This window comes from Notechis scutatus, chromosome 3 (assembly GCF_049901735.1).
Source record: "Notechis scutatus isolate UNSWTSFEM ecotype Mainland chromosome 3, rNotScu1.2, whole genome shotgun sequence".
NCBI lineage: Eukaryota > Metazoa > Chordata > Lepidosauria > Squamata > Elapidae > Notechis > Notechis scutatus.
The window spans coordinates 57,836,319-57,861,502 of NC_142011.1; the positions used below are offsets into that span (position 1 = coordinate 57,836,319).

Consider the following 25,184-nt stretch of genomic DNA (forward strand, 5'->3'; position numbering starts at 1 on the left):
ATTTATGAAAAAGTTTTTCAGTTTTCTTGAAATAAATAAAAAACTTAGTTCCATTATTTTAATTAAGTGGGTTTCAAACGTGCCCTAACATTAGATTCAGCATTCAGTCTGTTGCTATAAAAGAATGTCATCAGAAAATTGGCTGCCTAGCTCACAAGTCCCTGTGCTGGCCTGTTGTGGCTCTTGCAGAATCTTTTTCTGATTTTTGAATCTACCTGCTATTGTTTCAACAAATAGAAGAAAGTTTGAGCTATAATTCTGAGAACCCTGAATGCATTGGTAAGGTGACCAACTTTTTTACAATGAAAAGGAGGAAACAAATAAATTGAAGAAAAAAAACAGCCACTTGTGCAAGGCACACTCTTGCAAGCAGCACACTCTCTCAGAACAATTCTGTGTAGAGTGCATGCGTCTCATAATCACATCTCACAGCACTGTACCTAGCCTTGACAAATCGTCATGTCAAATACAAATACGTCACATCACACACAACAGATCGGCATCGCTCAAATATGGAGATTTACAGATTAGTCTTCAAATATTAAAAAGGAGGACACGTAGGAGGACACTTTTTGAGAGAGGACAGAACTTACAAAAAGAGGACTGTCCTCCCTAAAGGAGGACAGTTAGTCACCTTAGCATTGGGGACACTTTAATTGGTTCCACCAGAACTAGAGTTATGTCTACATAGGAGAAAGCCTTTTTATTAGCCTTTCTACCAAATGCCACATAGCTCTATGGTTACCATCTATACTTCTAATAGTTAATAAATGTGTCTATGTAAAACACTTGCTTTTTTTCCATTGCTTCTGCTTCTCCACTTATTCTCAGGTTCTATGGCTGATTTTATAGGCATGACAAGTCCATGTATTCTGCTAAGCTATGACTTGTTCAATCATAGCTTAGCACAATTGGCTGAATTCATACTAAACTGAATAATTTTGCAAACTCAACAGGGTTCATGCAACATTCTATATGAAAACTACACAAACAGTATTATTGCTTACTATTATCTAATACACTGAATAGCACTAAAGATGTACTTTCTTTCATATTATACATCACATTTATTCTTCCTCAGGATTTAGATTTTATCAGTATAGATGTCGTCCCATGCTTACGCCAGACATGCCAGCTTGCAGTGTTGAAGAATTAAATATAGAGATCCTAGATGTAAAATAATAGGACTGTGAAAGCAGGTAGTTGTCCAGTGCTTACGTGGACCATTGTTATCTTCTAGAGAATATCCAATTAAAAAAGAAATCGCATATAAATTCCTGAGTCAGCTTTCCGCAGACTAATAATGTTCAGGCACACTGGAACTTGCACCTTCTAGAATTCTAGCCAGCTTGGTCAAAGAATACAAATTGGGAAGATTGCTCATTGTAACCCTGGTACTGCAAACATAAACAGTAATAACTGACATGGTGATATTTCGAGCTATTGTGAACAATCTTCTATTATTTTTTCAGGTTGGTTACACCCCATAACTACCAGCATAGCAACCGAAAACTCCAAATGATACTACAGTTCTTTCCTACAAGGAAATATGAGTAGCCAGTACCTTTCAGATACTGATAAATATAATCCTTTGAAAATATCTGGAAACACTTTTCAAAATGACAGATATAACATTTTTCCATTGTCGTAACTGTGAGATGGGATTCCGCTCCAGACAACTGCTAGAGAAGCACATGGAAAAATTTTGCATTGGACGAGAAATGGCAATGAATATAAAATATCGGCACAGGCAAACACAGCATAAAGGGAAAGAGCCCAAGAAAACAGAAATGGCAGACACCATGGTAAATGGGACAACTTGATTTTTATTAATGAAAATTATTTTGAAGGTTACTTTTGATTGGTCTGAAGATGAGAACAGAAGATTTCTATTCCAGGAATAGATAAATATAATAGAAAGGTACACTTCAAAAACAGTTCCTGTGATTGTGGATGGGTTTAATAATGATCCTGCACTTTATACCAACTTTTTTCTGATAGACCAGTAGGAGATAAAATTGTTTTGTTTTTGTATGCTAAATAACCACCTATATGAAAATGTTTTGTTTTTCTTATGTTGGGGATAACTATTTTCTTTATATTGTTGATATTTTCTATTGCTCTCCTTTCTTCTTTGTCATGTTTTAAGAATAATCAGTCAATAAACTTGGGTTTAATTTAGGATTTTCTTGGAAGCTACTCTTATAAAACCTTTATTCTAGGGACTCAGATTTTCTATTTGAGAGTCTCCAAAGGAACAGTCAGTGGAGTAAGAAGTGGAAGTATTTGTATGTTTCAGCTATTCAGTATAGGAATGCTAAATTTGTCATCAAGTAAAATAAGCTTTTTAAAAGACTTGAATATGTACTCTGGTCATACAGTAATGATTTATTTTCTCTCTTGGTTGCTGGTATCTAATGGGTCAACATTATCAGCTTCATGTGTCAAAGCCAGAAAGAGACAATTTCAGATATGTCAAGGGAAATGGGGAACACGAGCAACAAGTCCATAATGTTAGAAGCTCTGATGATAATGGAAGAGCTTCAGATAACCAGGCCTTGAAGAAACTGACTGAAGAGGTAAATCTTTCTCATAGATGACTCTGCTCCTCTCAGCTCATCAACCTCTACCAGAGTAATTAACCACTGATTTAGGATTTAGACATTTTAAACTGTACTTCAGCTTTTGGATAATTTTAGCATATCAAATGTCCAGTATCTAGTTCAGATTTCTCCTACATATTCCTACTACATGGTATTTCTTGGTAAATGAAATAAGTTAATAGTGTTCAAGTATGAATCTTGATACAACAATAGATTAGTGAGCAGGTTTTTTTTTTAGCAACTTTTAGAAAGGAAGCATGCTATTTAGTAATTTTTCTGTTTCACAGTTCCACAAATTGAGGATGTCACTTGAAGGCACACTTCCAACATTTTGGACACTCCAGGTAGGGATAAATGAACATAAGAAATTTTAACATCTTTTGGGGGGCCGAACAGAGATTTATAGTATCACGTATGCAGGAATATAAACCTAGAAAAATCTATACAGTACTGCTTTTCTGACTTTTTTTTTTTTTTTTTTGAAAATTTTATTTGGGTTTTCACAAAAAAAAACATAATACAAATAAAACATCTTTTTTTGAATATAGCATGGTCCTGGGTTACACTTCTTCATACAGACACAAACTCAATTTCATGCTCACTTTTATGTTCTATTCCATATCTTATTACTGTTTTACATTTTCTACATAGTTTTTCTCCTCTCTTAATTTTCTCAATTTTATTTTAATTATCTCATCTCAATTCAAATCATTATATTTATACTTTTGTCTATCCTGTTTCAATTTCATATTTTCTTTTCTCATTAAACAAATTTTCTCCTGTAGTTACTAATTGGAGTATGACACCTTTATATCTTTTAATTTTATCCATTCAACTCTTATTTAAGCTTCAATATATACCTTGAGGTTATAACATTCAATATAATACATAACTTCCAATCAAATTCTGCTTGGTACATTCTTAAAATACACACTATATTCTTAAAAAGTGATTATAAATATATGTAATTAAAACACTCATTCCATTCCAATTCAGTTCTATCATTAATATTCACTAAAATCTTAACATCTTTAACATTTCTTTTCAATTAAATATCATACTTCCTTGGGAACACTGATAAGCTTTCCATAATTATTTTTTTCCCCTATTTCTCTTCCCTTATATTTATAAAACATTAAATAATTAAAATGTTCCCATCCTTTCCTAATTCAATTCTCTCATTCGTTTTATTTCCTTTATTTATTAACAAACAGTTCACTAGATTACAATAACTATTTTATCCATCATTTTAATCATACATTGTTTCATATTTTCTAAAATTATTTCTATTTCTAATATAACAATACTATGTTATGTACCTTTGCAGAATCCCTTTTTCAATTAAATTTTCACCCATTATCTCTAAATAGGCCCTGTTTCTCCATATCTTGTTTCTGTCCTTTATAACTTCTTTTCCTTTCCTTCTTCCCTCTCTTCTTCTCCCTCCCCTTTTTACCTCCTTGTCTCTCTACTTCTAATTCTCTCTTCTGTATTCCCCTCTTCTGTTGCTTTCTAATATTATACTTATTTTTCAAACTATTCTTCCTTTTCTTGGTTGTTTTTTCAAATCTTAAATTTTTCATTCTTTTTTCCCCCTTTCCTTTTCCCCCCACATAAAATTACTTGTTCATTAAAGATGGCTTCTTCTTTGTCCCAATCTTCTTATTCTGCAGGCATTTCTTGTTGTTTCTCATAGTTCCAGATCTCCATTTCTAAGAATTGAAATACAAAGCCAAAAGAACCTCTCCCTTCTTGTGCATCTTCTTTGTACTTTTTAAGTTCCATTTTCAGTTCTTCTAAAAGTAGTGCCATTTTAAACACTTTTAAACAACTACCCGATTGATTTTAGTCATTCAAATGCAATAACCAAAAATCCAGAGATCACCAAATAATCCAAATACTCCCAAGCTGTTTCTTCATGCTTCTTTTTTCACTTTCTCTTCCTGGGGTTCTACTATTTTGTTGCCAAGTTTCAGTTAAAATATATCTTTTAGAAGTCTTGTTGAGGTTTTACTGTAAATTCCTTTTAATTCCAGGCAGTCTCCTCCCTTTTTTCCAGATCCTGCCCTTTTATTCTTTTTCTCTCCTGCTTTTAAAAGCTTTTAAGTATCCAGAAATCTTTATTAATCCCTTTGACATTTTATTTTCAGCTTAAATGCCTATTGATGTCAAAGTGGATTTTTTTTTCAATTTCTTATTTAAATCTCTTAGCTGTCAGTATAGGGAAAGGGAGAGAAGAAGAAAAAAACAAATCCTTTCCCTTTTCTCTCTCCTTCGCTGCTTCAAAGTTTTCTTTGGGAACAATGTTACTTTTTTTTAGTTTAAATTCCAGGGTACCTTAGTTGTTGCTTTTGCAGTTTAACCTGGTCAACCAAAACGTTATCTTCTTATCTTCCTCCTGCACATTCTTTTCCGGTTGAGTTCTTCTTTGTGGTGGCCATTTCTGACCACCGCTGCAACCGCCTTTGGGAAAGGGAGTAATGGCCAGCTGAGGAGGAGAGATGCGGCTCTCCTCAACCCTGCTGGCAGTCTCCCCCCTCTTCATCACCTTTACGGGGTGGCTTAGCCCCGAAACCAGCCGGCTCGGGGCGCTCCAGTGGCAAGCACGGACCGAAACTGCGCACGATCACGGTTTTGGTCTGTCCATGAAGAGACTTTTCTGTCTTGTTAGTAGGGCTACAGTTTATTTTGTAACTTATTATCATTATGATTCCTTGCACCGTCAGACAGATGTTTATACAGGATTTGACATTTTTTTTCACCTTCCCAAGAATGTGGAATAGGCAGAGGTGGATGTTTGATGGTGTTAAATTATGGTGATAAACTTGTAATTTAATTATAATTATATTTATAATTAACTGTGTAATACAGAACCATAATTCACATAGCATGTTGTTCTGGTTTCTTGAGGAATTACTCCAAACTCAATTTTGTAAGTATTATGAATATTCAGTTTATATTGTGGCTTCAGTTAAACACAAATTACTAATTACAAATTACAAATGTGTGTGTGTGTGTGTGTATAAATCTGTACTGCACACAAATTAAAAGAGTCAAAAATCTGTAATAAAATTTATAATTATAAAAACAAACTTTTCTTTATGTGTGGGCCTTAAAAAGAATAACAGTAACCATAAAGAGGAATATTAAACATACTTAAATACACATATAAGGCCGGCCTATTTTTACCAACACTGGGGCGCTTCGGGGTGCACTCCCCTTGCACCCTCCCCCCCCCCCCCCCCCCCCCCCCCCCCCCCCCCCCGGCCACCCCCCCCCCCCCCTCATTCCCCCCCCCCCCCCCCCCCCCCCCCCCCCCCCCCCCCCCCCCCCCCCCCCCCCCCCCCCCCCCCCCCCCCCCCCCCCCCCCCCCCCCCCCCCCCCCCCCCCCCCCCCCCCCCCCCCCCAAGACCCCCCCTTAGCTATCTGACCCCCCCCCCGTGGCTATCTTACAGCCCCCCCCGGCGGAAAACCGGGTCGCCCCCCGGCGGGGGACGAGGGCGGGGAGGCCGCCCCGCGGCTCACTTCCCACGCCCAGCCCTTACCCTGCCCCTGGCGGGCGCGGCCTCCCGCGGACCCTCCTCCCCCCCATCCCCCCATTTCGCATGTTTAATATGGGGCTTAATTTGGGGGAGGGGCTTAATTTGATTTTATGCCAATAAAACATGGTGGGGCTTCCTAATGGTGGAGGCCGTATTGTTGGAGAAACACGGTAGTAAAGTGATTCTTAATAAAACATTTGCATTCTTAACACTGCAGTAAAGATTTAAAAGCTAATCTGAACAGGTGGTATTGAAATAATTAGTACAATGCAATGGAAGGGCTTAGTTCCCTATAGAGCTACCACTAAAAAGATCTGGTTTTCATGCGTGCCACTTTTTTCTTGGGTACATATTTGCCCAGGAGACAGATATATAGCATTCATGCTGCTAATGTAGTTAACATTTTTTTCTAATTGCTTTTCTTTGCCAAGTATAGTAGGAAGTAAGAACATAATGATAATCAAATGCACTCACCTCTAATGAGGTACTCTATACTGAATAGGAAGATGTGTTTCACTCTCACTTTTTTAGTATTTAGTAAAATACACCACCTTTGTCTAGTGATTAACTGCCAATTATTTTAATTAATATTTAATGTTGATACAGATTTTGTATTAATTTGGTTATATTTTATTCTTTGTATACTGTAAGCTTAGTAGTGTTGGGATAAACAGAAAGACCAGAATATAAATTTACTAATAAAATAAATAGAAGTAGGTTTTCAGTGCATGTTGAGATATTGATCTTACTCTCCCCTTTCTGTGATTGATAATTAGCTTGCCCGATTACACAATGAATAATAGCAAGTAACTAAATAATTTTAGTGTTAGGTATCCATGGTGCTATGCTTCAAATGTTGCTGTATTATAATTCCTAGACATTCCACCCAACATGATCAGTGTTGATGGAGGTTGGAACTTAAAGTTCAGAATCTACCTTTGGAGAACTACAATTCTTTGTTCTTGCTATAGGAGAAACAGCTATTTGAATCTGGCATCTTTCCTTGACTCTTAGAATGAAAACCAAATAGTGCACCAGCAAGAATTCTGTCAACGTCAACGGCAAATAGTAGAAGCACATGAGCGCCAGTTGGCTGAAATCCAAGCTAGCAACCAACACCTGGAACAGCAAAAAGATGGTAAGTTGAAAATTAGATATTTTGCTGAATTGTCACCCTTTTGTTCCTGATTCAGGTTAAGGAGATAGCTGAATTGGAGGAAAAAGTAACAAAGAAGGATAAATGAGCTTTCATTTAGCCAAAAGTGTTCGAAATCCTAGCACACCAGGGTAATTATGCCATGTATACCAGCTAAGAGAAGGAAGCAATTAGTGAAAGAATACTACCTCAACGGTTCTGGTACCTGATATTTTATGTATGGAATTTCCCAACTCAAAACATAGAGGAGACCTGGTTCTCATCAAGAGCAGGTTTGGGTGTAGTGTGTCAGAGTTGTTTAGTCCAAAGGCAATAAATGGTCTATACATGTATAAATTATAATGGTCTATACATGTATAAATTATAATTTCAGGAAGAAAAATTCAAATCTAACTTTCACCCTAGCATATTAGATTACATTTCTGTAGCCTTTTTTATGGAGAACTATTTTATCATTTGAATAATTACTTGTAGTGTTGTCATATGATTAAAACACAGGTACTACTACTCTACTACTACTCTCTAATAAACAATTTAGTTTCAGAAAAAACTATCCTGTAATCTGCAACTCTTACACTGCAAAAACATATGGACTACACAACTCAATTAGGGCAAAGTAATAGAAGCAATCTACATAGACTTCTGTAAAGCCTTTGGTTCAGTGGTACACAACAAATACTACTAAAACTAAAATCTTATGGTATCTCTGGACACCTACATAACTGGAAAGAAGCATTCCTGTCAAACAGACAACGAATGGTCAAAATTGGGAGCGTCCTATCAAATTCTGTACCTGTCAACAGTGGTGTCCCCCAAGGCAGTGTTTTAGGACCAACTCTCTTCATAATCTACATAAATGACCTCTGTGATCATATTAAGAGCAACTGCGTTCTCTTCGCTGATGATGTAAAGCTATTCAACACCACAGATAATATTACTACCCTCCAAAAAGACCTTGAGTATGTATCAGAATTGTCAATCAAATGGCAACTTCAAATCTCAACAAATAAATGCTCTGTCTTACATATTGGCAGAAAAAATCAGAAAATAAAATACAAGCTAAATAGTCAAGACCTTGTTGAGGATCCAAACTCTGTCAAGGACCTTGGAGTACTCATCTCCAATGATCTAAGTGCTAGAGCCCACTGTAACTACATAGCCAAAAAGGCATTAAGAGTTGTTAATCTAATCCTACGTAGCTTCTTCTCTGGTAATATCACACTACTAACTAGAGCATACAAAACATTTGCTAGACCTATACTTGAATACAGCTCATCAGTCTGGAACCCATATCATGTATCTGATATTAACACAATTGAAAAAGTACAGAAATATTTCACAAGAAGAGTTCTCCGCTCCTCTACTCATTGCAGAATACCTTATGCCACCAGACTTGAAACTCTAGACCTAGATAATCTAGAACTACGCCGCCTCCGGTCCAATCTAAATATAGTATATAAAATCATACATTGCAATGCCCTACCTGCAAATGAATACTTCAGCTTCAATCATAACAATACAAGAGCACACAATACATGCAAACTCAAGGTTAACCGCACCAAACTTGACTGCAGAAAATACGACTTCAGCAACAGAGTGGTCAATGTTTGGAATAGTCTACCTGACTCTGTGGTTTCTTCCCAAAACCCCAAAAACTTTAACCTTAGACTGTCTACTATTGACCTCACCCCCTTCCTAAGAGACCTGTAGGGGGCATGCATAAGCGCACCAATCGTGCCTACCATCCCTGTCGTATTAGTTTTTTTATTTTTCTTATAAGTATCTATCTCATGTATTCAAAACTATATTTATTCTTATACCTGTATCTTGTAAGCGATTGACAAATCAAATGAAATGTAAAAAAATGTATATATCTCTCATCTGTGTAGCAGATAACCAGGCTGAGCCCCAAGGGAGGGGTCAAACGTGTCATCAGTTATGAATCTCTTCACACAAGAGATCTGAGTATAGTTCACCTCGAATTACTTCTACTTTATCTTCTGCTAATTTCCCTTGGCCTTTAGTAGTTCAGATTCTTGTAGAGAGAGAGCTCAAGCTTACAATAAATCTTTGTACCCATTTGAACTGTCAGAATCTCCTGATTTTCCTGGCGTTTGACAATCTACTCCTTCTGAGAAACATGTCAGAAGAACATATATTAATGAAACATGTATAAAGTGTTCCTGAGCCAAATGGATTAGGATTCCAATATATTTAAGGCAAAATGGTGTGTGTGTGTAGCTTGATCTTACATGGGAAAAGACCCGAACATGCCAAGACCTGTACACCTATACCCGTGAAAATCTACGAATATATATATGTATGGTATTCAGCTTTGTTCGGGAATTTCCCACGTCATTATAGTTGTGCTTTTAAAGTTGTAGCAACGTTTCGGCAGAATCTCATCTGCCATCATCAGGCTTCTGTATTGTGTTCGTCTGTGAGTCAGACTTTCACAGCCGTTTCTGTTTTAAATTTGGTGCTAGCCTACTGCTGTGCCAGAATGGTTTTTTCTTCATCCTGATTGGTTGGGAGTCTTGGTCTGTGTTTATTGGTCTTGGAGTTTGGTGTGTTCTGCTTGATTGGTGTTTCTAATATCTTCTGTCTGTTTTGTAGCTTTTTTTTTTGTCTTGATTGGCTGGCAACATTGTGTTTCCTGTATTGGAGGCTTTTAGTGCAGCATGGCTCCAAGTAAACAGACGGCTATCATTTATTAGGAAGCTAGGTTTTATCTGGGTGCCTGGTTGGGGTGTGTTTGAGCTGGAGGTATCGGGGGAGTCTGTTTGTGCCCAGGTGTTTGCCTGGCTTGTGGTGTGGAGATTTTTTTGTTTGTGAGTGCAGGCTTCCAAATAATTGACAGTCTGGTGGAGTCATCTCTTCTATTCATGCTTTCAGGTCTTTTTTCAATCTCTATGGCTTCTCTGATAATTCTGTAGCTGAGGTTTTCTGTAGTGGCTAGGCACCAAAACCTTAGCCACTATAGAAAACCCCAGCTGCAGAATTGCTGAATACAATTTGTTCCATTTTGTATTTACCTAGAAATTCGTACCCGCTTATCAGAGCTGAAATTAGGGAACTCATCTTCATCTCAGATAGAAGAGTTGTTGATGGAGCTGAATACCCAAGAAAAAAAGAACAAGTTGACTTTGAATGCACTGACGGAACAGGTTAAACTTCTGCAGGTAGCAAAAGGGAACAGGTAAGACTCCAGGACAGAGATTTCTGGAAATCACATTTTTTTCAAGATCTATATGACAATGTTTTAGTCCATACTATATGGCACATTAAAGATAGTCCAGACCATATTAATAAGACTTATCTGGACATCTATAACATGAGTGTTATAGTGTTCTTGAGGACATAAATATGCATTACCAATGAATGGAGATAGCAAAAAGACTCTTGAATAACACCCAATTTTTTTGCTAAGGAATTCTGGCAGGTGGGGTCAAGGAGAGGAGCCTTTTTCATTGTGGTCTCCTCTCAATACTCTTATCACCAGACATGAGAACTCCCACCCTTTTAGCCTTCTGGAAGGGCATTAAATTTTGGTTTTGCCAGTTGGCTTGGGGCCTGGGTTGGCTTGGGGCCTGGGTTGGCTTGGGGCCTGGGTTGCTCACCGCTGGAGGTGTTGACAGAGTAAAAAGATCTCATCTCTGTGCCATCTGTCTCAGTTTTGATTTTTGGATTGTTTTAGTATAGTTAGTATAGTTAATATATTTTTATTATTTTTCTATTTGTTTTCTAACCTGTAAGCCACCCAGAGCCTTCTTTTTCATTTTTAGAAGCAATCTGGATTCTGCCACCAACAGAAAGACAGATAGCACTGTAAATAAAATGGACGAGAATGCCATCTTCAAGTCTATAGTGTTTCCAGCAGCTATTGGACCGCTTTCTTCTGAGATACAGTGAGTTGGAAGACAGAGTTGTAAAGACAAGTAATGTAATAGTTTCTATAAACTTAGAATATATAGAGATTATTATATCTTTAATTGTTTCTGCCTATGAAACTTTCCCACCACTTAGCAAACATGTATCTGCAACTCTTAAGGCCATTTCCTCTAGCATCACTCAGCTGCCTTGTGGCAATATAAAACTCTTCATGTTTCTTGACATTATGATGGCTGAATAATAAAATAAAATATCATCAATTGCTAGTGGGGAAATGTCCTAAATTGATTTTCTACACAAAATGTGGTCTCCAAAAATTTAAAACACTAACTTTTTACTAATTTGAGAAGTCTTAACTTTCCTCCCAGTAAGACCAGTGAAAATCCTATAGCAGCTGTATAAAATGCAGTAACTCAACAAATGCACCCTTTTTCATCAAATTATCTACATCCCATTAAAAGTTTAATTTTTTTGGAATGCAACTATTAACTATTTAACTAGTTGGGGGGAAATTGTAACAATTCTTAATGATTTTTCTTCACATCCCTGACAGGATGCTGTACCTGACTTACTTGCAGAGTGGAGGCAGTGACCATCACATCATCCGTCAGATGTATGAACTGCAGCTGGAGGCCACAGCATTGGAAAAAAATGGCACAAAGCCTGAACAAAGGGGTAGAAAGAAAAGTGAGTTATGTTTTCCCAATCAACTTTACCCTAAATTTGGATGTTGATCCTACACTTAAGCCAAGAATGTTTGTATCTCTCTTGAGCTCAGAAAACTATTAACAGATAATCACTAGATTTCTACCACATGCCCAAACTTAAACTATAATTTATATCTTCAGTGGTTGGGTTCATCCAAGACAGTAAGCCAAAACCAAATAAATTGCAGTGAAATTAATGTGAAGTGTTAACCCAGTATGAGGAAACTGTCTTTCACTGGATAATATGACCGTACCCATGAAAACTAATTTATTATGCATGTGTGAATCTTTAAGCTGAACTATTGATAGATCCTGTAAATCTAAAACCTTAGCAAATGTTTCTTTCTTCAGTCACAACTTGCTTCTGATTCACTCTCCTTCCTATCTCTGCAGAATATGAAGATGGGCTCAACTCAAAGACTTTGGATGCAGAACTCTTGTCTGTTGAGTTAGAGAATCAACGTTTGGAAGATGAGATATTAAAAATGAAAATTCTGAAGGACAGAAGGAGAATGGAAAATGGTAGAGTTCATAGCCTTTTTTCTTAATTGAGTAAAGATAGTGTCCACAAAGCCTGCATTTCAAAGTAGTCCACAAGAAGCTACAGGGCAAATTACTTTCACAAGAGTTAAGAAGTCACTTTTATAATTAGAAGTTTTGGTTTATAGCAGAAGTGGCTGCCTGGGGAATTCAGGGAGTTGAAGTCCACAGGTCTTAAAGTTACCAGGGTTGGAAATCCCTGGTTTATAGTTTGCATTTACACATGGTGGCAGTAAAGTGTGGGAACCAAGTTAAATATGCTAGCTTAGAGAAACGTTGACTGCACATTTAATGCTTTTCTGCCTTGAAATGAAACAAAACAGGGTCTGTCTGTGCATAAAATGGAAGAAGAAAAAAAGGCAGAGGGATATATCTCCTTTGATTCCTGTGTTGCCAGTGCTGCATGACACTCTTTTTTGAACACAGGTCTGTTGATCATCACAGGTCTGTTGATCATAGGTCACAAAAGAAATGCTAAACATGTTTACCAGTCCACCAGTATTCTTGAGATTGGTAAGCCTTTGTCCAAAAATAGCTCAATTGTTAGATCAGTAGGGCAGAGAAGGGATGTAAAAGAAAGGCCCTGGCTGTCCTTCAGCCCCTTAAGAGCTGAACTATTCTTGAGGTTTATCAAATTCACCAGAAGGCCTGAAGAGGGAAAAAGGAATAGCCCAGGGGTGTCCAACCTTGGTAACTTTAAGACTTGTGGACTTCAACTCCCAGAATTCCTCAGCCAGCAAAGCTGGCTGAGGAATTCTGGGAGTTGAAGTCCACAAGTCTTAAAGTTGCCAAGGTTGGACACCCCTGGAATAGCCTTAAGGGACAGGTGGAAGAACTGATACCAAGGCAACTATCAGATAAAAGGGGCCTGAATCCAGGACAAGAGCATAACAGGTGTAAACATCTCAGATAAGCCCTTCCCTAGTTCACAGGAATATAAAGGGGTGTGTGTGTGTTAATTCAGACTTCCAAACTTCTATTACTATATTATAGCTTTACAATAAAAGTAGAACTGACCTACACGTCATTGGTTTCCTTTCAATGTTAGAGACAGAAAAACTTATCTTCATTCACCTCCTTTATGCCATGCAAGATTTACTGGTTTCAGTCATGTCTGTCTCAATCACCTTTTTTCCAACCTAAAGAATCCCAAATGTTATAGCCTTTTCTCAGAAGTGTGGAAACTTCCCAATCATTCTGGAAGTTCTGTTCTGCAATTTCTCAGATTCATTATATTCTTTTTCAAGTGCGGCAACCAAAACTGTACATACAGCATATTTTAATCCCTTTTATAACAATCCCTAGCGTTCACCTTTTCCACAGTTACCGCACATCTACACTGAGCTACTTACTAGGACCCCAAGATCTTTTTGTTAATTAGTTATAGACAGCTCAGAATCATCAACTGTATACAGGGCGCTGGGAGGTGGGGAGGTGCCCGTATGTGGATTATTTTATACTTATTAAACCAGATTGTTTTTGCTATGCACCCAGTTTAAAAATATCCTTTTAAAAGTCTTTGTAATCATTTTCAGTTTTCACCACTCTGATTAGTTTGGCGATCTTCTGATTGATTTTGGCAGATAGCATGACCTTTATGCTTGGGGTATGAATCTGCTGCGATTATGTAGTCTTGGCATTCTCTCCAAGTATCATCAGTCATCTCTCCCAGAAACATGCTACCCCAATGAGATTGCACAGCAAGAATTTTTGGGAGGTGTTAGTTTAATATTACCTATAGGAAGCTATGTCCTGTTGAAGGTGTAACTAAATGTTGATTGATGTCAATCCAGCAAAAACAAAATAGGGCTGTGAACTAACTTTTATGAAAAGCTGTATATAAAACACCAAAAGAATAAACATTGTCATTTTCTGCTGGTCTATCTATTCATTTACTCTACAATTAGACCCACCATCTCTACTTCTTTATTGATATTTGGAAGTGCTCTCATTGGATACAATGCTACATTAATGAGTTTTTGTGTGTTGTTCGTTTTTATTAGGTTCTTTGGACTTAGAGCTGGACAAGTTGCAACAAGTACATATGGCAGAAATGGCTCATTTATATGCTGAGATTGGAAGGCTGAGACAGAATACTGAAAGGAGGAAAGTTCAGTGGGATAGAAGGAGATCACCACCCCTTCTTCCACCTCCTATAGCACCACCTCTCCCACCTCCTCCTCCTCCTCACCTTGGGCTCCTTGATCCCACCATTCTGACTAGAAATATGGTGAGTGCCTTTTGCCTTGGACAAATTTGATAGAGGTTTTTATAAAGGTATATAGAACTCTTTGATCTGTAGGATGTGCTTTTGTTTATATTACATATTTTCTAACAAAAAAAAGGCAAGAAAACATTGCTCCTGAAAGCACAGAGAAAGTAGGTAGAGCATTCTCAAGGATGGGACTTGTTTTTCTCTAAATCCAGCTCATGTCCATTGGATGGATCGTGAATCTAACTTTTGGATGAAATTCAAATTTTGGCCTCTAGCTTTTATGACAATAATTTTCTTTCATATTTGTGATGATAACTCTGTTAGTGTGTTGTAAGGAAAGAGTGTTCTGGAAAAATGAGCAGGGCACACAATCTATACAATGAGTGGGTGTAGTGCAGTTTTGCCCATGTATTCCTTCTTTCTTCCCTTATTTCAATATTTTGCCTCAAGGACTACATCTTGCAGTTTCTATTTCCAACAAATTTGCTCTAGTATCTGCTGACCATGGGTCACTGAGTGGAAAAATTAGCGGCCACAACTATTCACAATTACAGATCTATATTTACAGAAATTTTTGATTCAAGTGATGACATGCCATAAAACGTGTGCAACATTGTATTGAAAAATACACTTACTAGTATTGAAAAATACACTTACTAGCTACTGGAAGAGGAAAAAGAATATAGTAAGACATTTCTGCATTTATACGATCACCTTGAAAAGTATTATGGTGCCAAATTTCAATGTCTCAGAACTGGTCTTGCATTTAAGAACTCTTCCACATGGCATGATACTTCCTTTCCATTCCTTGCCGAGCATCTCAAATGAAATCATCTAATCATCTTAAATCCTGTTAATTTCAGAACATTAAGAATAGGCATGGCCCTCTATGAGCCGATAACTGTTGTTTCCTGCCAAGTAAAGCAAAGTGCAAAAAATTCAGTCAATTGTAATCACAAATATTTCTCTCAGCTTCAGTCTCCATGTGGGGAAAAATATCCTGATCCTTAGTCTTTCCAGAAAAACAGCTGAGCTACTCAGATGTGAAGATATCAATATTTCTGCATATAATTTCCATTTGAATTATGGTATAACGCCCTAATTTTACAGCCAGGCATTCTTTCAAACAGGTATTATCAAGGTTGTAGGTTGCACTGTAGGTTGTGTGTGTTTGTGTGCACACATGCACCGGGGTGGGTGGGGTGGATTTCTGCTTCTATATGTAGGGAATAAAAGGACACAACTTGCCATTAATGCTTTTTTTTTTACAACGGCACTTTAAACAGTTCATATCTATGGAGTGAGCATCGCAGAGGTCTGATAGTGATCACAAGTGCATGGTGGGGTATATTTTACCACCACAATTTGTCTCCACTTAATCTTTCCAGACAGCAGCATGTTGGAAGATGGTCTTGGTGGATAAGTTTAGGTTATGCTGTTAAATAATTACTTGGATTTTGCTGATAAAATTCATAAATGTCCTCTTTGTTATAGGATCCCATGGGATCATCTGCTACGGGAGCAAACCAATACTTTCTGGATCCTTCTGACACACTAGGACCAGCTCCGTATGATCCAGTGTATGTAGTACTGTATCCTATAATATTCAGCCCTGAGAGGCATTCATGCACATGTGCAGACAGACAGTCCTTTCTAAATTAGTTGCAGTTAGAATTCACTGCATCATAAAATATTTGTTTAAAAAAAATCAAGTGGCCACTTTCACTTTCATAAAGTAAATATATTAATCCTTCTATTCTTTCTCCATCCAAGCATATAGTGATTTCGATCAAACTATTTGGGTAAGACGGTTCTCATCCAGCCCTACAGAAAAAGTAGCAGCATGGAATACTATTAATTTAACTAACTCTATTCTCTCTCTGCAGATCTGGTTTTGTAATATTCTATGATTTTCTTTTGGGGTTGGATCCTATGTTCTACCATGTTCGCCTGGTCTCTGGCTTATATCGTAATGGGCAGCAACTAGGGAAGTCCACACCTCTTCCTATTGTCTCTTCTGATATGGGCCACTCTCCACAGTCTCTGATGGAGAGGCAAAGAGCATGCTGTGCCATCTTAGCAGCTAGACAGCCAGTCCCAAGGTGAGCTTCCACCAGGCTATCATGTCACACCTTTCCTAACCAGTCATTGTGTGGGCAGCCATTCAGTTGGCAGTTCTACTATGGTGTTGTAACTGTATACGTCATTTCTAAATTCTGGAAAAATATTTTCTTAATAGCAGTATGACTATGAAGATTCTCAGTCATCCAGGTCATGGTTTTGCTTTGAGGACATTTCGCTTCTCATCCATGAAGCTTCTTCAGCTCTGACTGAATGGAAGGATTTATATTCCAGCTGTCTGCAAGGAATATAAATCCTTCCATTCCCCACCATCCAGTCAGAGCTGAAGAAGCTTCTTGGATGAGAAGCGAAATATCCTCAAAGCAAAACAAGTAAGTCCAGTTGCCTCCTGAAAACAAGCACTTTTGGGACTTAATAGCAATACAAAGTAAGGTTAAAAGTTGTCAAACTAAAATATAGAACAATATAGTATTGCTATTTAATATTTCTATACCTCCAACTGAGTGCCAACTACTGTCATTTCTGTTCCATGGCTATATTCATGAGGTACCATGGATTGTTAGTATACCTTGTAGTAATTTCTGGGCTTTCCGGCTAGATGCTGCTAGGCAACTGAGCCGCTCGCCCAGTAGGAGGGAAAAGAAGGGAGGCTTTGAGGCGGCCCTTTGTGAGCTATTATTTTAACATGTCAGATTTATTCTAAGACCTTTTTACAACCTTGGTGCATTTGCACTGGGAACAATATATGAAGTCTAAATTTGCACAAAATGGCTTGTTTTCATCCAATTTCAGGTTTGCTAGATTCTGCTTCTTCCTATTCAGGGGATAACTTTAACTTTATATTTTATATAAAAGCTATGGTCTATGCAAAAGCACATTATGAAACAATAATACAGCAGATCCGTCATCAAAAGAAGGCATATTACTGTGGATTTCCTGTGTTTTTCAGAATCCTTCCTTCAACCTCCATCAGCCTTGTAGCTGAGCTTCAGGCCTCTGGAGGTTTTGATGTTTATGGGCAGGAAATCCAGAATTTGTCCCCCAGAGGATGGGCTAAAATCAACATTTTTGACCACCTGCATCAAGTGATGAGTGGGCATTGGAAAGTTCCTATACGAGTGCTTCCTGTAAAGCCAAGTCTTACTGAAGAACAGTTGAATGGTGTGCCCCAGGTAAGAAGGAATAGAGCAGAGCAGAGCAGCAGCCTTCCTACTCAAACAATTATTATTTATAAAAAAGGTATTCCAGTAGTTGTTCATAGCCAGCCTCTTAATATTTATTTATTGTGTTTGTGATTTTATACAGATTCTTTGCCAGATCTCATCTACTACTGATTCTCAAATTCTAATAATAATAATAATAATAATAATAATAATAATAATAATAATAATAATAATACTTTATTTGCGGTCACAGACCAAAACACAAGTACAACAAAAGAAGAACATGGGGAAATTAATCATGAACAATTGGTCACCAAAAACTTGACTAAAGGGAATTACAGTGTTCTCCTCTGATGGTTACAGCTCTTAAAAATTTTTTGGAAACCAAAGAAGTGATATATGAGGAGCCATCCCCTAGATAATATAAGAACATTGGGTCTAGAAGGGCCTGTTTCAAGGAGAGACAGTAACTTAGATCTGCCTGCGTTATACATAGGGCAATATAAAAGGACATGCTCCACAGTTTCAACCTCAGCTCTCATGCCAGATCTCATCTACCACTGATTCTCAAATTCATTCTTACAATACCTGATCTATGGCAATATTCAACTTGCTCAATTCATCGTGTTTGCATTCATCTGTCTGTTCTAACCATGTAATATTTCCTTTAACTTCTCAGATTGGCAAAGCTGAGCTTTATTTGCGGCTGGTGAACGCAAGAGATGCTGATATGCAATCAATGGCTGATATCCAACCTGGCAGAGCTTCCTTATATAAATATCCTTCTACAGTGAGTTGGACCCTATAATTATCAATGTTGCCATGTCCTAATATTGTAACTCTAACCCATTTTTTGGCATTTTAAGCATGTGTGGATGTGAGTCTAATCCTAGCTTGAAAGCAGAACTTATCTGAGAAAAAATACACACACACATCCATTCATGGGACAGATAGGGGAGCACTTTCCAGACATGCTTGTCAATTCAAAGTGTCAAGAGAGTCAGATTGACCCAATATTTTTAACAACTATCCCAGTCCTACTTTCTACTGGATCTAGCATCACACAATCCCAAGAAATGGCTCAAGAACTGCCATTTTGGAGAATACAGAAGAGCCATTCAAATCCTCTAATTCTTCCTAACTGGTACTGCAAATTTCTGTGCTAGGAGAAGATTGAAAGCTCTTTAGACAGTGGGCCCTTCCTCATTTTCCAAAAAGGCAACAACGAGCATGACTGTACCTTTGTTTCGAAAATATAAAAAGTGTGTGCTGAGACAGCAAACTTGGCAGTTGTTAGCATGAAATGAGAAAACTCAAATTATCATTACGTTAGATCATGGCTGTATTCAGCAATGAGGATGTCTAGGAAGCATCTACTCTAAAAATAACCTCTCTACTGTATTATTATTTTTTTATCACTTTCCAAGGGAAGAAATGTTAACAAACTTAAGCTTGAAAAAAAAAACAGCAACTTCACATTCATATTTGAAACAATAAAGATGTAAGCTCTCGAGCAGAGTTGAAATCTTCAGAGTTAAGGTGCATTGGTCTGTGACAGCAAAGATAACCGATATACAATACTTTGAGAGAAGGAGACCAGCTCCAGAATATTTGCAGTGTGCTCTCCAATTGACCTGCTGCTTACAATAATAACCCTCTTGTGCTCTCTTCTCTCCTACACAGGCATCCAGTTCCACAGTGCCTCCTATTGATTTCCTTCCAACCCAGCATTCTTTCCATCCTGCCCCAACCAGTCTGTCCTTTTCTGCTTCTCCTTACACTGGTTTAGTTGACCCTCCTCCTAACCAGGAACAGTCTGTCCAGCTTAAATCTAATGAAAGGTGAAAAAGGAGGATAAAACTCTTTTCTCCCTCCAAGATTGTCTTTCCTTTCAACTTTAAAACAAATCAGCATCAAAACATAGCTCCCTGCCATGTTTATGGTTTATTTAAAAAGCTGTTACATATACATTTTAAAAATGCTTTCTAGTAAGACATATATTTCACTTTGTATTCAGCAGTTTGGCAACTAGTTAATACACATCAAAAGTAAATAAGCATTATTGACATTTCAACTCTTAATGGCACACCCATTAAGCTAAAAATCAGGCAGTCTGGTGAAGTAATACTTCTTTTCAGATTAACAAGAGTGCATCAACCTTGGTGCGCTACAGCACACCATCAGAGGCATATATAACTTAAGTAGAGATGTGATGGGGAAGACAAGGTAATGATGCAAATTGGCTGCTACACAGATTACAAGCACCTTTTCAATTCAGAACTGTGGTATGTGAAAAACCCATTGTTAAGATTCTTCACCTCACTTTTTATATCTAACTATCAAGTACTAAGTCCCATCAAATTATGTGGAGCTCACTTTCAGATAAATAGGCTATAATTAGCTCTGTTTTTTGAAGAGATAATTGCTGTATAAAACTTTTTAAACTATCAAGCAAAATTTATTTTTTTTAAATGCCCCTATTGTACTAGTGAAATTTACTTATTTATTTGATTTGTTTGCTGCCCAAATATCTAGAGGTAACTCTGGGTGGCTTACAAGCAAATTTATATAAATAATCTCCCTATTGAAAAGCTTGCCATTTAATATCCATAGCTGTGATTATGATCAGTCACCAGTGTTATAAGTTGTCTGACTGAAAGAGGCATCACAGTGATATACAAACAAAAAATACATAGCTGAATTCCTGATGATTTAAATTATAACTTTCTAATGTTAGTTCATTCTAGATTACTCTGAGTTTACCTTGGTTACTGTATGTGATTTACTCTTTGTTATTGCTTTGTGGTTTGTTTTGCTGTGCCCAATAGTTTCCCAAATGAATGCAGCGATTAATTGATCAATTACTTGTTTTTTCTTCCTGTTCTTTCCCATCACTCACATTATCAATTACCTTTAACTTTCCTTTCTGTTCTCTAACATCCAAACGGGTATGAAAACTGGGCTTCTTATAGAATCTTCTGGACTTAAATGTTACACTCTGTTCACATTAAGCATACACAAAGCCCTCCTTCCTCCTTCATGTCCCCCTTCTTCCACTACACTATTTCCCTGGCTGTGGCATTGGCAGCACCTAGAAACAGAGAGGTTTCTCCAGCCTATTCCAGGTAAAAATTCAGCGTGATTTGGTTTTCAGATTGATTTTCTTCTCTCTGTGTGTGAAGGAAGATTTCTTTCTTAGTTTTTTTTTTTTTTGGTGGAAAACTATTTTTCCCCTGGAGCATGATGAAGATGGTACATGTTATTTCATGAGATGTGGAAGAATATCTGAACTAATCAGCATCTAATAATTCCAACAGAGGTGAAAAAATACCTCCAAGTCCAATTGCCGAGCAAAGAAAGTATAGGCAGCCAAAAGATATACGACTGGGAATCATTCTTGATAAAGTGAAAGGTGCCCCACCAGGCAATGGGGCCATCCGGCTGACAGGTTACCATCAGAAAACTGGTCAGGTAGGTAGCCAATATGTGACTTTATCATTGGAACTGATTAGCCCTTAGTTTACTAAACTGTGGCTTACTGAATTAGCCTAAATGCCCAAATTTACTCAACACACTGCCAACCACATTTTATATTTTCTACAAAATGAATTTTAATGTGGCATAACATTCAGTTAGAAGATGCAAGAGCATGCAAGTTAAATATGTTCATACACCTGTATTTTATGTCTAGGTATAAAGGAATAGTTAATTTAGGTAGCCATTATGATGTGTAAATATAATTTCTACAGTATTTCTTATTAAGTCAAATTTATTCTTTTCTGTATAGTTTAGGCATATTTGAATTCTTGTTGCGTTTATGCATACCTAGGAGATTTGGCTCAAATACTCCTACATTCTAATTTTTCTATGGGAAAAAAGCATATTTTATGCATTCAAAGGGCACACACAGTCCTTGGTATCTTTATGAACTGAAAAAGATGTGTCTAAAATCCTGAGATCTTTTGCCAGACAATAGACATATTGTATTGAATAGATGAAACAATTGGCACCCATTTGTTAATTTCTTACATTGATCATTTCTTACATTGGCACCCATTAGATGCAGAAGAATATATTGTCACTTGCAGCTTGTGCCGTGCCTGAAGTCTAGCCAAAAACAAGGGCTAAGAATTATTGTAATCTAATATGACCTTATCAAGACTTTTCTATACAGTAAATCATAAACTTAGAGCTAACAAGGATCTATATGTAAGTGAATTCAGATCAGCTGAATTGGTTATCCCAAATCCATAATGTATATTTGGACTACAGCATCCCTTATGTTTTGTAGTCTGCCATTCATGTTATTAAGCTTTAATGGAATAGAATTAGCCAAGGATTTGACTCAAATATAAGAAATGTATTAAATGACTTAAGTATTTTTCTTAATCCTCTCAGGTGATTTGCACCAGCAATTCAGGATTTAATTATTGCACTAATTTCATCAGATCAGACATCAAACACAGTTATTTTGTATTTGGAGAGGAACAGGTATGCAGAAGATTCAGATTATATTTCTACAGGAAATCTTTACACTGCTCCAGAATCAGCTTTGTGCTTGAAAGATCTTATTACTTATTCGATTTTCATCCTGCCTTCATTACTTTAGAAGTAACTCAAGGTGGTGAACATAAATAATGTTCCTTTCTCTTCCTATTTTCCCCACAACACCCCTGTCAGGTGAGCTGGGATGAGAGTGAGTGACTGGCCCAAAGTTACCCAGCTGGCTTTCATGCCTAATGCAGGACTAGAACTCATAATCGCCTGATCTCTAGGCCTGCACCTTAACCATTACACCAAATTTACGCTATCTCCTCTGTAACAGCTGCCCCAGTTAATTCCCTACTCTTGCTAAAGGCATTTCTTCTTAGTCTGCAATGTTGAGATTGTTGGTGGGCATTTTCCCATTGGGTGAGTATTTCCAATTTTGTCTCTCAGTTCTCAGATCTCCATTCCCCATCGTGTTAAGAGATTCCTTTACAGGTGTGTCAATGGTTGTACAGCTCTCTTCTAGCAATTGCTTGCATTTATTTGCAAGTCATCACCATGTACAATATGTGAAAAGGGAAGGGATATTAGTAGGATATTGTGAGTTGGAGAGAACACTGAGTGTTTCTAGGTCTGTAGCAGTGAAGGCAATCATAAACCAAATTGTTTTGAAGCACCCAAATTGTTTTAACAACTATGGCGAGAAAAGGTGTAAAATGGGTAAAACTCACTTAACAAATGTCTCACTTAGCAACATGAATTTTGGCCTCAATTGTGGTCGTAAGTCAAGGACTACCAGTATAGATTTTGTGGTAACAAATATCTATTTAAAGAAATGATAGAAGGAAAGGTTGGATAATGGCAGAAACATTAGAGCCTAACATTTTTCTACTGGACATTGTAGATTTGTTTTTATCTCCTCTCAGGTAATATTTTGGGATGTTAAGCCACAAGAAGATATGATCCTTATTGCTCGCTTTTATCACTGCCCCAAAGGAAGGGAAGCATCTGCATTCTGGGACAACAAATTCACCTCTCATTATCCAGCATTAGGGAGTGAACAATGGTTAGCTGCCTGGGCTGTGTTCAGACTAACCAAGCGGTTTGACTCCTGTGAAGTGATGTTTGCAGGTATGTGGCTGGTGTTTTAGATATCTTGAAGTTATGATTCTCTTCAGGAATGCTCCTCTCTTATACAGTAATACAATTATTTCCGCTCTGCCTCTATAGGTGCAAAGAAGGAAGAGGAATCCAGAATGACTACGTGGAATATTGGCACCCATACATCACCTCTGTATCAATGTCCTGTGCCATCTATAACAGTTTTGCCCACTGTGGTAAATTCCCTCTAATGTAGCATGCCAAGGTTTAGTTTAGGAAATACAGTATAAAAACATTAAAGTTAAGATAGTTCCTCCATTCATCCAGGTAAGAAAATGTAGCATTCACATTGTACAATGCAACAACCTGGTTTGCTTTTAGCTTAATATAAACTAAATTAAGAGCCATGGTGGCACAATGGTTAGAATGCAGGATTGCACTATTGCAGGCTAATTCTGCCGACTGCCAACAGTTTGAGCCTGACCAGCTCAAGGTTGTCTCAGATTTCCATCCTTCCGAGGTCAGTAAAATGAGGACCCCAGATTGTTGGGGGCAATATACAGACTCTGTAAACCAATTAGAGAGGGCTGTACTGTACTAAGTGCTTATTGCTAAACCAAGCCATTGTTTATCAGCATGATTTACAACTTGTGTATTACATAAGCCTAGTATGATTTAGTCAGTAAACAGCAGATTGAGCAAACATGTACACAATATGGCAGTCAGTTGTAAAAATCGAGATGACTCCAAATCCTATTCTTATTATTTCAACATTCTTAATTGGCCTATTTTAAACCATTTTAAAACCCATGTTTTACAAGCCATAGAAGCAATGTCATATGTATAAAAATCAGTTGATTTAGCTTTCATTCTACTCTATGGGAATGCTTTTAGTCAAGCCTTAACATTTCTGTCTTCACTTTAGCCAGCAGAACACAAGATGTATGGCAATGCTACTTTGAGACTACACATCTTTAGCACCCAAAAACCTGAGCTGCCTTTCCCGCCAGAGTCACCAGCCATACTTGATCCTACAGAAGCCTGATCTTGTGCAGGTGCTAGAGGAAGAATAGTTTGCTGTTGTAAACTAGAATGGTTGGGATTCATATATCCGAAACAAAACTGGAAGAACCCAAAAGTTTTCTTTTTGGCAAAACATCTTTCAAATAACATGGAAAGAAGTTGGTGTTTTTCTCCAGTTCTGCCTCCCCAGTATAGGAACTAATCAAACACATGCTGTGTTCACGTGTATTCAGTTCGTCTGACAATTAAAAGGGTTTTATTTTTATTCATCTTTGAGGGTTTTGTTTTTGCAGTGATTTATTTGTTGTGTTTTGCGACCTTCTTGGATGAATACATTTTCTGATTGGAAGTTACAGATAAGTAAGTTTATTGATCTAGGATTAATAATCTATCATTATATGAATAACTAGCTATTGAGAAAAGAACATAGCCAAAAATAAATAACTCTTAATTTGGAAAGTTATCAATCCAGATTTATATTCATATATATGATTTATAAATGATACTGTTCATTCCGCTTAGGAACTAGATCTGCACTAAATAATGTAATAAAAAGACTGATGTATATCATTCTATGTGATCAAGGTAGTGTTTTAAAAGTTTTTTCCCTGATTCCCCCACTTTTGCATTCCATCAGCAAAAGATCAGATGATTTTAGCTTTCTCAAACTTCT

At 37.3% G+C, this 25,184-nt stretch overlaps 1 protein-coding gene across 3 annotated transcripts; it reads left to right on the plus strand.

Moving 5' to 3' along the window:
• Nucleotides 1–1,548: 1,548 nt before the first annotated feature.
• CCDC17 (coiled-coil domain containing 17) lies at nt 1,549–24,782 on the plus strand. 3 transcript variants are annotated; one of them, XR_015748562.1, is made up of 19 exons: nt 1,549–1,805; nt 2,436–2,579; nt 2,891–2,947; nt 7,160–7,283; nt 10,341–10,500; nt 11,087–11,209; nt 11,746–11,879; nt 12,293–12,421; nt 14,443–14,669; nt 16,149–16,234; nt 16,541–16,756; nt 17,686–17,908; nt 18,579–18,689; nt 19,583–19,740; nt 21,217–21,370; nt 22,298–22,390; nt 23,314–23,518; nt 23,618–23,908; nt 24,229–24,782. XR_015748562.1 is itself a non-coding variant. In XM_087960164.1 (19 exons), exons 1-19 carry the CDS (start codon nt 1,620–1,622, stop codon nt 24,531–24,533), a joined length of 2,757 nt encoding a protein of 918 aa, XP_087816290.1. In that variant the 5' UTR covers nt 1,549–1,619; the 3' UTR covers nt 24,534–24,782. The 3 variants fall into 3 exon arrangements, 1 of the variants encoding a protein (XP_087816290.1); XM_087960164.1 differs by having other exon boundaries at nt 23,618–23,724; nt 24,414–24,782; XR_015748563.1 differs by lacking the exons at nt 22,298–22,390; nt 23,314–23,518; nt 23,618–23,908; nt 24,229–24,782 and having other exon boundaries at nt 19,583–21,024; nt 21,217–21,347.
• Nucleotides 24,783–25,184: the final 402 nt, after the last annotated feature.